The sequence below is a fragment of the Stegodyphus dumicola genome, chromosome 6 (assembly GCF_044657685.1).
Source record: "Stegodyphus dumicola isolate Sdum_Otavi_A_Nest chromosome 6, ASM4465768v1".
NCBI lineage: Eukaryota > Metazoa > Arthropoda > Arachnida > Araneae > Eresidae > Stegodyphus > Stegodyphus dumicola.
The window spans coordinates 81895820-81911100 of NC_140773.1; the positions used below are offsets into that span (position 1 = coordinate 81895820).

Consider the following 15281-nt stretch of genomic DNA (forward strand, 5'->3'; position numbering starts at 1 on the left):
AAGTTTTCCTAAATGTAAATGGGAGGGTTAGAGAACTGTATGAATATTTAAATTTTGTAATTTTTACAAGAAGTGATTTTTTTTAATTTAAAAATACCAAAATATGAAATTTTTAGTATTTTATGTCCAGTGATTGAAAAAATAAAACCAAATAATCACTTTTGTAGATAGTCCCAAAATATATCCGTGATTGTGTAAACCCAAATCTTAACTTTAATTTGTGTTAGTCCCTTAATTCTTCATTTGAATTTGAATATTTTCCCTTTTCATCTTAAAAGTGTCTAGTAATTGCTTATAATAACTTTCTCTAAACTGTATCATTTCAAAATTAACAGCCTCCATATAATTCTTGCATAACACTGGTGACACGGATAAACATTACATTTGCTTTTCCTCTTCGCTTCTTTAAACTTGCTGCTGCCTGCTGTCTTCAGAAATGTGAAAGGTTCTAGAACAGGGCACTTATTGCACCAATTTATTTTTATTGGTTTAAAAATGCTTGCTAACAAAAGTCACATCTATAACTACTACCTTGCACTTCAACGTTTTTCAAAGTGTTTCATATATATATATATATGATACTTTACTTAATTTTATTTCTATTAAGATAATTTGGTCCATTTATGATAATCACCATCATGTTATATTCCAAATCAAATTTAGATCCTTGCACATACCCTGGGCATTGCATTAGAAAACAAAGAATATCATTTTTCTCTAGAATATGTTATTACATGTACATTGGTTTATAACAGATTAAATGAACACAGAACTGATGATAGTTTGATAAAATTATTTCATCAAAAAAAAAAAATACTTTACAGATCTAAAACTTTCCATGAAATTTCTTGCATCTCTTCTCAGTATCGCAGAGCACAGTTAATAATAACACTTCAAATTACTAAGAAAGTTAAGCACAGTGCAATGCAAAGCACATATAGTTCACATGGAGATACAAGTACAAGTTGCCTTTGAACAAAAAACTTTGAACTCATATTGAGAATTGATGCTTTCTTTTGTCTTATATAATTTTCTACTGCCACCAAGAAATCTCTATAACCTTATATTTTTTTTAAATTACTGGAAGGCATATATGGTTAAAGTGACACATAAGGGCCGGATATGGTCACTGTTATGTGTATTGATCCATTATAGTTATACAGGGACTGGACCAAATGATGGCTAAATTTGGCAACATTTGGTGATTTCTTACCAGATTTGGTGACAAAAATGAATTCCAAAACTATCATCAACATGGCGATATCCTGCCAGTTTAGTGAAATAGCAGTTTACTCAATTCAGCAATTCAGCTTCTCCTATTTGGGCCTTTCTAAGTTCTTTACTGCTTCAGATATCAGGTTCAGTTGTTATGGACAGTGTGTTATTTATCTAACCACTGGGACTTTAAAGCCATATTTTAACTCGACTTTCAAATGGTGTTTGCACTTTTCTGCACATGGTCTTCTTAAAAGTGCATCAACATTCTCATGCAAGATTCCTTTACTGACTTTAAGGACTGAAAATTAACTTTTCTGAATTGACTTTTCAATTACAATTGCAAGTTTTTAGACTTTTCTGCTTTTTTTAATGGGCCTTAAGCTGCAGTCAGCAATAATGTTTAAGAAATGTTTCTTCAAACCACAGCTCTAGTTATTTAACTAAAGCATCTGCATCTGAATATTTTTTTCCTGAAAGCATCTGTAAAATATCAGCAGCTCCCTTCGTAAAAAGACAGCCAAATAGAGCATTGATGGGGGTCCTTTCAATTTGCTTACAAAATCATTTCAAATTGTGTTTTGTTTACATTTCATCATGATACTTCATCATATAATAAGAGTATAATTGGAGGAACAGAGAATTGAACCAAGGTATTTTTCATTTCAAGATGGCTGGAGTGTTAGTCATGGAAGGCTAAGCTGAGACATTGTTTACAGTGGCTTTAGCTGCTGCTTTACAGCTGGTAGCATTTATTTCCATAATGGCTTTCGGTTGCTCTTTCATCTTCCTGGGTATTGAACATTCAAAGAAATGCATAATTCTGACACCATTTATTGTTAACTATGGGCTCATCAATGATTCTTTAATTAAAAGTCTTCATGAAAAAATTAACAATTTATTTTTAAAAATTAATGACTTGGAATACATTAAATAGCTCCTGAAGAATGCTGATATTGAGCTGTTCCTCCTTAGTATATGAGAAATATTGTTAATTTCCAAAATCACTCTATGAGTAAGCTTTGAATCACTATTCAGCTTACTAAATCACTTTGAATTGCTATATCTCACAGCTAGCAACTGATTCATCCTAGCTCTTGGAACTCTATATAGTGTAGCCTGGGTTTTTGAAAGCTGTGGGAAAATCGGTATGAGAGCTTCAGAAGTGTATTCTCCCAAATCTTCCAAAAAAATGCCAATTCGGCAAAAATTTGCCAAATATTGTTAATCTGGTAACAAAACTAGTCACCAAAGCCTGTCAAGAGCTTATCCTGCTCATATCTCATGTTCTACTTGAGCTGTTTTTTCAGTTTAAATGCTGTTAGTCAGATTTATAATTTTGTACAAGAAATAAACAATTACTCGTATATTCAAAACATGTAATCACAAATTCGAGTGAATGCAAAATAAATCCTAAAAGCAACAAAGGAATAAATAAGTAAAACTGCAGGCTATTGCAGCAATGCAGAAAAACAAAAATACAGTACAAAAAAAAAACTTGAATATTTGCAGAAATTTACAACAATATCATTATTTCCTGTGAAGTTACTGAATAGCATTAGAATTTAGCAGATCATCCACCCTAGCATTTCTTTTAAAATTTTATTTGCAACTTGTAAGGATGAAACCACTGTTGCTCAAAATGCATTATACACCTTTTTTTCTTCTATTGTTGTTATGTGCAACTGCTGTGAAAGAAAGGTTAAATTTTGTAGCTGTTGTTTAAAAAGTGAGAACTTGTTTTGAATGAGCAGTATTTATTCACTGAATAAAATTATGAACAGTTTACATGTTTTTATTTCTTTATACACTTAAATGCAGATCTAAAAATATTTTTAAATTCTGGAAGCATAAAATGTTTTATTTGGATATGACATCATTCCTCTCTCTTTTTAAAAATATTTCGGTATGTTCATTCACAATAAAATATGAAAATACATAGAATAAAGCATATTAATTTATTGAAAAAAAAGCAGTATTGTGTTAGCATGACTAATCTTAACAATTTTTTCAGGATTAATCTTGATTAACCTTTTAACTGTCATGCCAAAAATAATCTCGGGCACAGCACTGGTATTCTAAAATGTCACCCCCGAGTATTACTCGAGCTAATTTTTTTTTTTTTTTTTTTTTGAGTGCAACGTATTGTTATAGCCGAATATATATAGTCAGAAGTTTATTTCGGCTTCAGTTCAACAGATGGCAGCATTTTACTGAAGGTTTCAAAGGATGGAGGTTAAAGTTCAAAGTGCGCGGCATTTTTTTGACTGCAAGGCAAACATTTCATTTTTGAAATAAAACAAAATTGACAATTTATGCACCCAAATCATCAAAATAACTTGACAGTTAAAAGGTTAAATGCTCTAGTAAGATGCTCTAAATTAGAGACTTCCTGGTAATTAATTATTTATTGGTATAAACCTATATCATACAAAATGAAATCTTATTCAAAACACAGGGATATGCTAAGTTTTAGAATGTAAAACTCATTCGTGAGAAATATCCCAAAATAAAAGTTATTACCAAACTAACATTATTGACTTTTCCCTCTTTGTACCTAGTAGATGCAGGTTTTAGTCTAGTCAATAATTTACTATGGAAAGCAAGAAAATGATTAAACATTTTTGAACAAGATAATTTAAGAATTAAGTTAAGAAAGTGTATGTCAAATATTAAAAAAAAAAAAAAAAAAAAAAATTGCATCAATACAAAAAGCACAGCTATAGTATTAATTAAAATCAAACTTTTATACAATTAGAATTTGTGATTTTGTTTCTAAAAACTCGTTTATATTTGTAGAATTAAGAACAGTAAAACATGAATGTAATAAACCTTTTTTTTTTTCCAAAACTTTTTCTAAACTAACTTAGTCTAATGGTTAAGTTATTTATATTATGATTGTATTGTGTGCACATTATAGAAAAGAAAAACATAAGGGTGTCAGTAAAGTAAACCATTCTTTTAAAAGGCGACAGTGCAAAAAAAGGTTTGGTAGTCCCTGCTCTAAATCCTGAACTTTTATGGTCTTTCATTATTACAGACCATAATCTTTACAATTTAAGAAACAAAGTTGTAATTTTAGTTTTGTATTACTCTTAGTGTTTGGAAATTGCTGCAGGATTAAAAGAAAAGTTAACTCTGTCAATTTCATTTGTAACTGCTATCAATGTCTTGTTAATTATTTACAAATACTGTTTAATAACCCTTAATTATTTACAGCCATATGAAGTTATGCATGTACACTGTGCCAAAAAAAAAAAGGTCCAGTTCTATATCTCCCATTCTAATGGGCCAATTGACGAAATTCAAATTGCATTTTTCATGTCTCGAAAGGGCGACTTTATTATTAGATTATAAATATTAGATTTATATATATTAGATCATATTAGCTTTATATTAGAGATATATATTAGATTTATATATAGCACGTTCTAATATAACAGTATTCGAAATTTCCGGTAGAAATTGCAAAACTACTTTTAATCTAATTGGGTCAGCCTAAATTAATGAAAGCAATTTTTTAACACAAAAATTTGTTGCAGGAAAAGATTAAAGGACACTGACAGTCTTGTGGTAGTTGGAGTATTGTTAGTGGCCGGTCTATTTTACTTAAATACATTAGCTTTTCTTTCCAAAGCAGTCATTATGCTTGCTGTGTATATTTATAAAATCTTAATAAATCCTTGTTTGTGTGTTTTACACTGTTCATGGTGCATTTGCCCTGAATACTTTTTCATATAATTTTAAAAAAAGATTTTTAACTGCATATATAGATTTTGCAGATTATGATATTCGATTATAAATGTGCATTTTTGCTGTATTAAAAAGCTGTGTATTTCTTGAAAATTTCTGAATGCATTTTTTTAATTAAGTAGTAATTTTTAATAAAAACTGATTGTATAATGCATTCTTTTTATATTTCCATTACATGAAGAAATTTTAGACCATATATTTATCAATTGGAATTTGTATGAACTTTAAAAAAATCAAGAAAGGTCTGTGGGAGAGGAAAAATTTGATTGGTATTGGAAGGGGGTATATTTTGTATAGTGTTAATATATTTCATGATATATAAGCATTTTCATTTTCTGTCAGTATAACTTCATATGGCCATAAGTTACTTTTTGATTCATTTCTATCAAAATTACTTTCAGTGTATTGTAAATGTTTTTTGATAACAGTCATTATTTTATAAGTTGAAAGCTGCCTTTTTCTTTCTTGCTAATGTTCTGCTATTTTGCATGGCATATGCTTCTGTTTACTGTCACTTAAAAAGGTAATTAAGTTCAGTTATTTGCATTTTTCTTGTGTTACATTATTAAAAAAAATAAGTAACTGGTGTATTTTATTTTTCAGGCAACGCTTGGAGCTAATGAGAGAAATGTATCATAATGAAGCAGAACTTTCTCCAACATCACCTGAATATAATGTTGAAAGTATAACTGGTGGAGATCCTTTCTATGATCGATTTCCATGGTTTAGACTTATAGGCAGGTAATTTTGGTTTTAGCATTTTGTTTATGTTTAATTTACTATTTTATCTTATTTACTTACATTTCTCCCCCCCCCTGATATTTTTTGCTTAGAAATTTTAGATTTATGGCAGCAGGGTAAAATTTTCAATAGATAGCAAAATGCATTGTCCAGGTAAAAAATGATGAAAGTAATTTGATTATTGATTTCTTTGAGATATAGACTTCAATAATATTAACATATCTATTCATTTCTGCTTTCTGGTTGGCTAATTTCTGGCTGTAATAATTTCTGTGAGAAAGAGTACATATCTTAAAATTTTTACCTGTCAGTTTTCTGGAAATAAAATTAGTAAAAGAGGGGTTGAAATATGTAAGTAAATACTGCAAATAGAAAATGCGCTGCTTTTTTTTTTTTTTTTTTTTTTTTTTTTTTTTCATGGGGGGGAGGAAAGAAAGTTCAGGTATTTTATCTATAATTTGTGGTTTTTTAGTGCTTTAAGAATGTAAAATTTAATACATATCTGTACTTAGGGCATTTGTGTATCTGAGCAATTTATTGTATCCAGTCCCTTTGATTCAAAAAGTTGCAATTGTGAATGAAAAAGGTGATGTTAAAGGATATCTGAGAGTTGCAGTGCAAGCTGTTATAGGTATGGTTTGCTTTCCATTAGTTTTGGTAAATTATTCATATAAAACATCTGCTCATATAATATTTTTTACAGATGATGAAGAATCTTCAGATGTAAATCAGAGAGGTGTGAGACAATCAGCACGAATAAGTTTTAGTGATGATTTGTTTCTGAAACAGAAAAAGGTTTTTATTCTTTTTGATTAATGCTTATCAATAATTCACTTAGCATTTCTACTTTTTTTCATAGTGTATGAAAATGCTATGGTTCTTGCACTTCTTTTTTAAATGATATTGCTTGTTATTTTCCTTCCTAAACTTCTCTGCCTATCATTCTTTGTTATTTTAATTTCTTTTCTTAAAATTGCTTTTAAATTCCATGGATCCTTTTTAAATGAGTAAAACATTATAATTGGTAATGTATGTTACACTTTCTTAAATTCCATTTTTACTCTGTACTTGTTTAAACATTAGAATCTAATCATTTTCTAATATGATTATGGATCTGTTAACATAGATTTTATTAATAAATATGAGTTTTCAAAATAAGTTAAATAATTTTTGGTTTGTAGTATAAAGGATTTATGTCAGTGTAATTGTGATAACACGAGGCCTTTAAACTGAACAGTAAATGCTTCATTTATTTAAAACTTTTTTTCCTGTGATGTAGTTGACTGTATTTATTGTTTTGGTGAGTAATAGAGGATTATTGTGTGGTGTATTAAATAAAATATCCAGATTGTTGTTTTTAGCTTATCTCAAACTTCTCTGTTGAGGAGAAATAAACAGCAGTAAATTCTGAAATAAAAGTTGAGAAATTATGATCCCGTACTGCAAAAATATTTTATTTAACAAATCAATTTATGAGTTTTGAACTATTTTAAACTTTACGACTTCTAACAACTATAAAAGCAAAGTGTAACAAGTAACAAGAAAAAGTGTAACAAGTAAACTTTAAAAGCAAAGTGAAACAATTGAACTAAAAAAACTTTTTTAAAATGTATCAAAACTTAAAAGTAAACAATATGCTTTGAGCTTACTTGATATATACACAACACATATATGTATATGTCAAATAATCTCAAAGTGTATGATTTATGCTTTGAGATTTATCTATATTGTAATGATAATTATATAATCTCAGAAGCATTTTTAAGATTATACAGTTATCCTCTGAGAGCATTTGGCCAATATATCTTTATTTTAATCTTTTCTTGTTCAGGGTTCAAAGAAAGAGAAAGAAAATTGTACATCTGATAAAGATTTCAGTTCTTCACAAGAGCGAATAGTCGAAGGACAAGGACCCACTCCAGAAAACTCAGGTAAAGAAAATATTTGTTATAATTTATGTAATTTTCACATAATTTAGTTTTTACTGAGTTTCTAATATGCCTTAGTTGAAATCATCATGAAATTTTGTACCATTTCTGGCAGAAGGAAAAAAAAAAAAAAAGGATTTCATATCTAAGTACTGAAAAAGTGATTTTCCTCAAAATAGATATACCATTATAGTGTATATGTATTTCCTTTTAGATATTTACTGTGATGAAGATAATAATAAACACACTGATGAAAAATGCAACCTTCTTTCTGAAAATGAAGGCAAAGATTGTGATCATCCTGATCACCTTCATTTAGGACAAGAATTTACTTTCAGAGTTACTGTTCTCCAAGCTATAAACATTTCAAAAGAATATGCTGATATCTTTTGCCAGTTCAAGTATGTATGCTATCAAAAATCTTTAAAAGAATTTATTATGTCCAACAAACTTTTAAATTTATATTAACGAAAATAAGAAATTTGAAAATAATATAAAATTCTCCTTTTCTTATTTTTTCTAGTTTCTTACATCGTCATGATGAAGCCTTTTCAACAGAACCTTTGAAAAATACTGGAAAAAGTCATTCTCCTGGATTCTTTCATGTACAGAATGTATGGATGTGCATCTTTAAATCTTTTATTGGCTTTTATTCATGCAGATTGAGTCAGAAATAAATATTTTGCTTCTATGAATATGTATTACAATTGAATCTGAAATATTTTTTAAAAAAGTCCGTATTGGAAAGAAAGAATGAAAATTAATATGTCTATTTGGGGAATGAGGAACCACCTGTTGGTATGATCAAGGGAGAATGAGAAAAAAATTTTATGATGATATTATGTAGCTTCATGTCATTGGTTTGTGCAAGAATATCCTTAAATTAGGAAGGAGATATAAGAGAATAATAAATACACATATATAATTTTAAGATGCCATAAATTTTTAAAGAAAAATAAATTAAATAGTAAATAATTAAAATTTTTCAATCCATAGTATTTGGTTTAATATTATAAGTGCAGTGTATTAAACATGTATTTAGCTGGGTGAAAAACTCACCTGATGAATAGAACTAATTGGCAAATCATCCTGTATTCCTCTACGAAATTACTGATATGTATGATAAGCAATGTACACATCATTTGCATATATATTTAGGACATTCAAAATGAATGAATGCATCAAAATTTTTACTTAAATTTTACAAGAATGTGCAAGTTTGTGTATTTATCAATAATAAAAAAGAAGCTGCTGAAAGAGAAAATTGTTTGAGCATTTTTTTAATGTGTAATATTATTTGTGTACACATTTCACATTATATTTTCTGACTTGAATTTATTGATTGATTTTCACATTTAGATAACTGTAACTGTTACAAAGTCTTTCCTTGAGTACATCAGAACACAACCAATTGTTTTTGAAGTTTTTGGCCATTATCAGCAACATCCTTTGCACAGAGATTCAAGAGATTTTGTTACTCAACAGAAGTATGCTGAGCTTCTTTTGGTTTCCATTTATACTATTAATTTTTTTTAAGCTTTGTTTATTTGTGACAATTTTCATCATTTTGTTTTATCTGCAGCAGTCGACAACCACCAAGGCGTATGTTCCCCCAGTCTATTCCTATATCACAGCCTATACGCTCACCAAAATTTGGTGTTCTTCAGTCCTTAAGGTATGAATTTTGGTAATTTGGTAAATACTTTTATTATTATTATTATTATTATTAATATTATTATTATTATTATTATTATTTTTATTTTTTTTTTTTTTTTTTTTTTTTTTTTTTTTTTTTTTTTTCAATTTCATACTGTATATTTTTCTCTGATGCACTTTGTTTTCATTTAGTTTTAAGTACTTTTTTCACCAGCTCGCAAATTACATTTCAAATAGCTTAACTGTCAATGTTAAGTGTACAAATTTATTTATGCTTTTTGAATAATTTATTGTTAATTTTAAAAAGAAAATTTTAGCCTTGAAAATAACTTCTGTCTAGCTATATAAGTATATAAATTTATGTATGGTTTTTAATAGTTTATTGTTGATTTAAAAAAGAAAATTGTAGTCTTTAAAATAACTGTCATCTAGCAATAAAAGGAGTAAATAAGTAGAAAATGATAATGAAGACTTTTTTGGAGAGAAATGTACCATCTGTAAGAGGCAGTTAACATACCCTATTTGGGGGTAGGTTTGGCATTTTTTGAATTGATAAAGCTAGAACAATTGGTAAAGCTTTGTTCAACTTCATGTGTTTAAAAGGGCTTATTACTGGTAATATTGAAAAAAATTTAAATCAGCATATACATAAGAAAAAAGGACAAAACATATAGTGATATAAATTGTTAGACCGGTCAATCCAAGAAATTTGTATTTCTTTAGTTGTGTGCATCATATCGAACATTTCTTTATCATGCAACAATATCACCCTCTTGTTCCTCTGCCAGTATATAGTTTCCTTATGCTACAGCATTTTGCTCCAAAGCAGAGATCATTTTCTTGACTTCATATACAGTAAACTCTTGCTACAATGATACCCAATACAACAATAACTCCCTCTACTACAATAATGTTTTGTGGTTCCGGTGATTTTGCATATAAACTAATGTTAATCTCCCCTGAATATTGCTATATTCTCTAGAACAATAAACCTCTGTAAAACGATTTTTTCAATCTAAATTTCAGTATTATTTTCTCCCTTTATAATAATATTTTGATTTTCAAATGCTTTTTTTTTTTTTTTTTTTTTTTTTTTCGTTTTCTTTTGTTATTTTTTCCGTTTATTAAGACACATTGTGGATATTCAACTTATCCCTGAATAAATAGCTATTGTTCAGATTTCAAAACAGATGAAGACCACCCTTTTGGGAATTGGAGTGGGTGAGGGGGGTGAAGTGCAAATGTATGCTTAGTCTCATTTCCCAGAAAGCTTTGGAATTCTGATAAGGTTTAAGGACATCTAGAACTGTCTGGTCACCTTGTCACAGAACTAGTGCCCTTTGTTAGAGGAACAGGGGAAGATGAAGGCGGGGTGTTGTTAAGTGACGTACTGAAAAGTGAGTTCAAAGGTTGGTTTATAGTCTTTAACGATTTTGAGTTCTACGCGAAACATTTGGTTCAAACTTTTCTTTCTTTCACGCGATATTGTTCCCTAAGATGGCAGGGCGAAAGCAACTATCTTTTTGAGATAAACTGAACGTTATCAATGATATTGATGAGGGAATGAAGCAGATTGATGCGGCTAAGAAACATGGATTATCCCAATCTACAGTTGCAACGTTCCTAAAGAAGAGAAAGCAAATTGAAGATGCTGTAACTTCAAATGAAATTAACCCAGAGCGAAAACGACTGAAAGTTGCGACAAATGAAAACATTGATGCTGCTGTTTTAAAATGGTTTCAAGAGATGAGAGCAACAAATGTCCCAATAAATGGACCTTTATTATGTGTAAAAGCACGGAAATTTGGAGCAATGCTAGGGAACGAAACTTTCAAAGCTAGCAATGGTTGGTTAATGTGTTTTCGAGATCATCATGGAATAACTTTCCAAGAAGTTCACGGAGAGAAAAAGTCAGCCCCGATAAACGACGCAAATGAATGGCGGCAAAACAAGATGAAAGAAATCTTAGAAAAGTATGCTCCAGAAGATGCAGATGAAGCTGGGCTGTTTTTCCAACTCCTACCCGATCGAACATTGGCATTCAAGGGTGAAAAGTGTTATGGAGGGAAGAAATCAAAGCAGAGACTGACTGTTCTTCTGTGTACAAATAGCACAGGAATGCATAGAATACAACCTCTCGTCATTGGTAAATCATTGAAGCCAAGGTGCTTTAAGAACATGAAAAGTCTTTCCGTGGAGTATAAAGCAAATAAGAAGGCTTGGATGACGTCTAAATTTTTTTCCGAATTGTTACAGAAGTTAGACAATAAAATGAAGAAGAGAAAGAAAAAAATCGTTTTGTTGATAGATAACTGCGGTGCTCACACGTCATTTCCAAAGCTACAAAATATCGAAATCGCTTTTTCCCCTGCCAATTGCACTTCAATTTTACAGCTTCTTGATATGGGCATAATTAAGTGCTTCAAAGGATATTACAGAAAACGGTTGGTGGACTCCATACTTGTAAACTTTGAAAATAAAGTAGAAGACCCTTTCAAAGCTGTAAATGTCAAGGAAGCGTGTGACAATATTGCTGGAAGTTGGTGGGAAGTAACAGAAAAAACCATTCGGAATTGCTGGAAAAAGGCCGGTTTTTGTGTTATGGAAGATAAGAAATCTGATAATGATGAAAATTCCATAGACAATGATCTCTCAGATGATCAAGAATGTGTTTTGCACATCAAAAAATCCGTATCCCAACTTGAGGAAACAAGCGGTAAAAAGTTTGGAATTAGTATAGAAGACTATTTAACAGCAGATGATGATCTTATGGTTTTCGCAGGAGTTACTGATGAAGATATTCTCTCTGAAATTACTGATGAGATAGGAAACAATGATGAAGATGATGATGATATTGATGATGATGATAATACAGGTCCATCGCAGTCCTTATTGTCATCCCAGGAAGCTCTTCAATCTGTGAATTCTCTACGGACATTTTTTTCAAGCCTTCCGTTGACAAATGAAGAACATTTTCGTGCGCTAGACTCAATGCATACAGTATTGGTGAACTTAACAGTTAAAAAAAATCAATAAACAAACAAAAATATTGGATTATTTTCAATAAAAAGTGTTTTCAGGTATGTGAATATTTCTGTGCTTATTTTCTGAATTTATCTTATTTATTTATTTTGTTGGTATTTAAACCACTATTATTAGTATTTTACAAATTAATTTCTTCTAAATATAGACTTAAAAGTAGTATGTTATGCACCTTAAACTAATAATAATAAAAAAAAACTCTTATTAAATGCTCAAAATATGTGGGCCCTTGATATAACAATATGCCTCTCTACAACAATATATTTATTTGATCCCTAAAATATTGTTGTAACAAGGTTTCTATGTATATATACAGTGCAAAGTCCGAAATCCGGACGTCCATTATCCGGAATGATCTGAAATCCGGACGTCCATTATCCGGAATGATCTGAAATCCGGACGTCCATTATCCGGAATGATCTAAAATCCGGACTCCTAAACCACCACCAATGTTTCTTTCCTAGGCTTTACGCATGCACATTTGATTCTACCTTCTGTGCATAATAAAACATCTGGAGAGTCCCAATTCTTAATTTCGCTTCCACACTAAATAAAATACCTTGCTATTCAAGAAACAAACATTTCAGCATAAATTTGTACGATCAGTAATTTGGTTCTGTTGTTGCGTATCTGCTTTTTGGCACACATCTCAAACCAAAAATTCCACATAGATATGTCATTGATCTGATGCCAACCTGGCAAATCATTATTTATTATACTTTCCTTTCATCACTGCATGTTTATCGAAACATGACAACTTGAGTAATGACTCATGTAGCGATGCCTAAACAAATTTTTTATGTTAGTAATTGAATAATAAAGGATTATGGCAACCTTTTATGTTGACATTGCACTTGGCAATGATTACAGATTTAAGTTAAATTCGCTAAAAAATGAACGAGGAAAAATTTACCAAAAATTTCTTCCCATATGCTAAAAATAGATTTTGTTGATAATACTCATAGACCCAAAGATTACATTTAGGGCTATTTGAATTAAGAATAATTGATTTGTTATTCACATAAACCCAGAACCAGCACCAGGGCTCGTATGGCTGCACAAAGTCACAGAATTTAGGACCCACACAGACTGCATCAGGCAGTAAGATATCTAGTGCCAGACCTCAATAAGGTTTAAGTATATGTGGAAATTTATGCAGAGTTGCCAACTCTCCCGATTTAGGCGGGAGACTCCCGATTTTCGACCGCTCTCCCGCCAACCCGATTTACAATATATTTCTCCCGACTTATTCTTAATATTTCTCACGATTTTTATGGAACTTGGCTTAATACTTCGTTTTATGAACAAAAAAAAAAAAGTGATTTTGGACGTCTGAAAGCAACTGAATTTTCTCTAGATTATATCTAAAATGAAACCTTGCGAATCAGATGAGAATTTCTGCTTTGTGATTGACAGCATACGTATCCAGCAACGTCGTTCTCCAGTTGTCCAATGGGCATCGAGCTCCACTGCGTGTCATCTGGCATATATTAGCCAATGAGCACAAAGCAAGCTCAAGGCCGTTGGCCATTCTTTGGATGTTCTTTCGCTATTTCGTTTATCTTGTCCTGAGTTGTGTGAGAACACGTGCCTTTAGGAAATAGTTTTAGAAATTATCGTTGAATAAACTTATTTTTCTTAAAGGTTATTTTTTATCGACGGACCAGCTTCACTGCTTCGTTTTTAATTATTTTATTTAGAAAAACATCATATACAAATATTTACAGTGAAGCAAAATACAATTTAATTGTGAGCTTCGGTTACAAGTAATTGCTCACGTCACACCGGTTAGATATCTTCTTCAAGTCTGCTGCCTCAATCGCAGGAGGCGATAATTGGCGAGATTCGTTGGCGTAAAATGCGCCAACATCCCGCCCGGCCTTGCTATGTTCACATGCAAGAACTTAACATAAATTTAATTATGAAATATCAGTATTAAAGTTTGTTATTCATGTAAACAATAAAATACGTATAGAAAAATATAAAATAAGTAAACAAAACATGAATACAAAATTATTGAGAAAAATAATTTTCAATATAATTACTAACAACTGAGTAACATAATTCACAACTTGCTAAACTTCAATAGGCAATACAGCTATTTTATTAATTGCCCTTTTAAAGTCCCCTGTTTTGGTACGAACTTTTACAACACGGACTTTTCCATCAGAACCGTGATACAATGATGTTATTCGCCCTAAAAGCCAATTGTTAATTGGCAGAAAATCTTCTTTAATCAAAACCGTTTGCCCGATCATCAGATCATTTTTTTCAAACCATCCATTTTGATCTAGATTGTAAAGTATTCAAGTAATCAGACTTCCATCTTTTCCAAATAAGTTGTATAGTTTTTGTAGTTTTTTGCCAACGACTTAAGCGGTTTTCCTTTAAATCCGTTAAAAACGGCTCAGAAATTGCTGTTATAGGTCGCCCTATCAAGAAATGACCTGGCGTCAGAACTTCGAAACTTTCTGAATCACTAGAAAGAGGAGTAAGCGGTCGCGAATTTAATATTCCTTCTATCTGAATGACAATCGTTTCGAATTCTTCGTAAGTGAAATGAAAATTGCCAATCGTACGTTTAAGATGGTACTTCACCGATTTTATCCCAGCTTCCCAAAGTCCACCGAAGTGAGGCGATTTGGGTGGAATAAAATTCCAATCTATATTTTCTTGCGAAAAATGATTAGCTAATTCTTTGTCTGGGAAATTAATGAGCTTATAAAATTTTTTCAATTTTGAATTCGCTCCAACAAAGTTAGTAGCATTGTCGGTATAAATTTTGAAACATTTGCCATGTCTACTTGTAAAACGTTTAAGTGTTGCAATTAAAGCATCGGAAGTCAAATCTGTTAATGTCTCAAGATGCATGGCTTTTGTTGCGAAACATATAAAAATACAAATATACAATTTATTCAGAATACCTTTACGTTGATTTTTAAATTT

At 30.6% G+C, this 15281-nt stretch overlaps 1 protein-coding gene across 13 annotated transcripts in view; it reads left to right on the forward strand.

Moving 5' to 3' along the window:
• unc-104 (kinesin family member unc-104) overlaps positions 1-15281 on the forward strand; it is a 248891-nt gene that overhangs the window by 151847 nt on the left and 81763 nt on the right. For 7 of the 13 annotated variants that reach the window (XM_085818584.1, XM_085818595.1, XM_085818593.1 and 4 more), the window contains 8 exons: positions 5572-5709; positions 6222-6340; positions 6413-6504; positions 7541-7640; positions 7852-8038; positions 8161-8251; positions 8997-9124; positions 9220-9324. In XM_085818584.1, the coding sequence (XP_085674710.1) occupies positions 5572-5709; positions 6222-6340; positions 6413-6504; positions 7541-7640; positions 7852-8038; positions 8161-8251; positions 8997-9124; positions 9220-9324 (960 nt within the window). The remainder of the gene's footprint in view (positions 1-5571; positions 5710-6221; positions 6341-6412; positions 6505-7540; positions 7641-7851; positions 8039-8160; positions 8252-8996; positions 9125-9219; positions 9325-15281) is intronic. The other 6 variants (XM_085818589.1, XM_085818591.1, XM_035356177.2 and 3 more) reach the window with 3 other exon arrangements.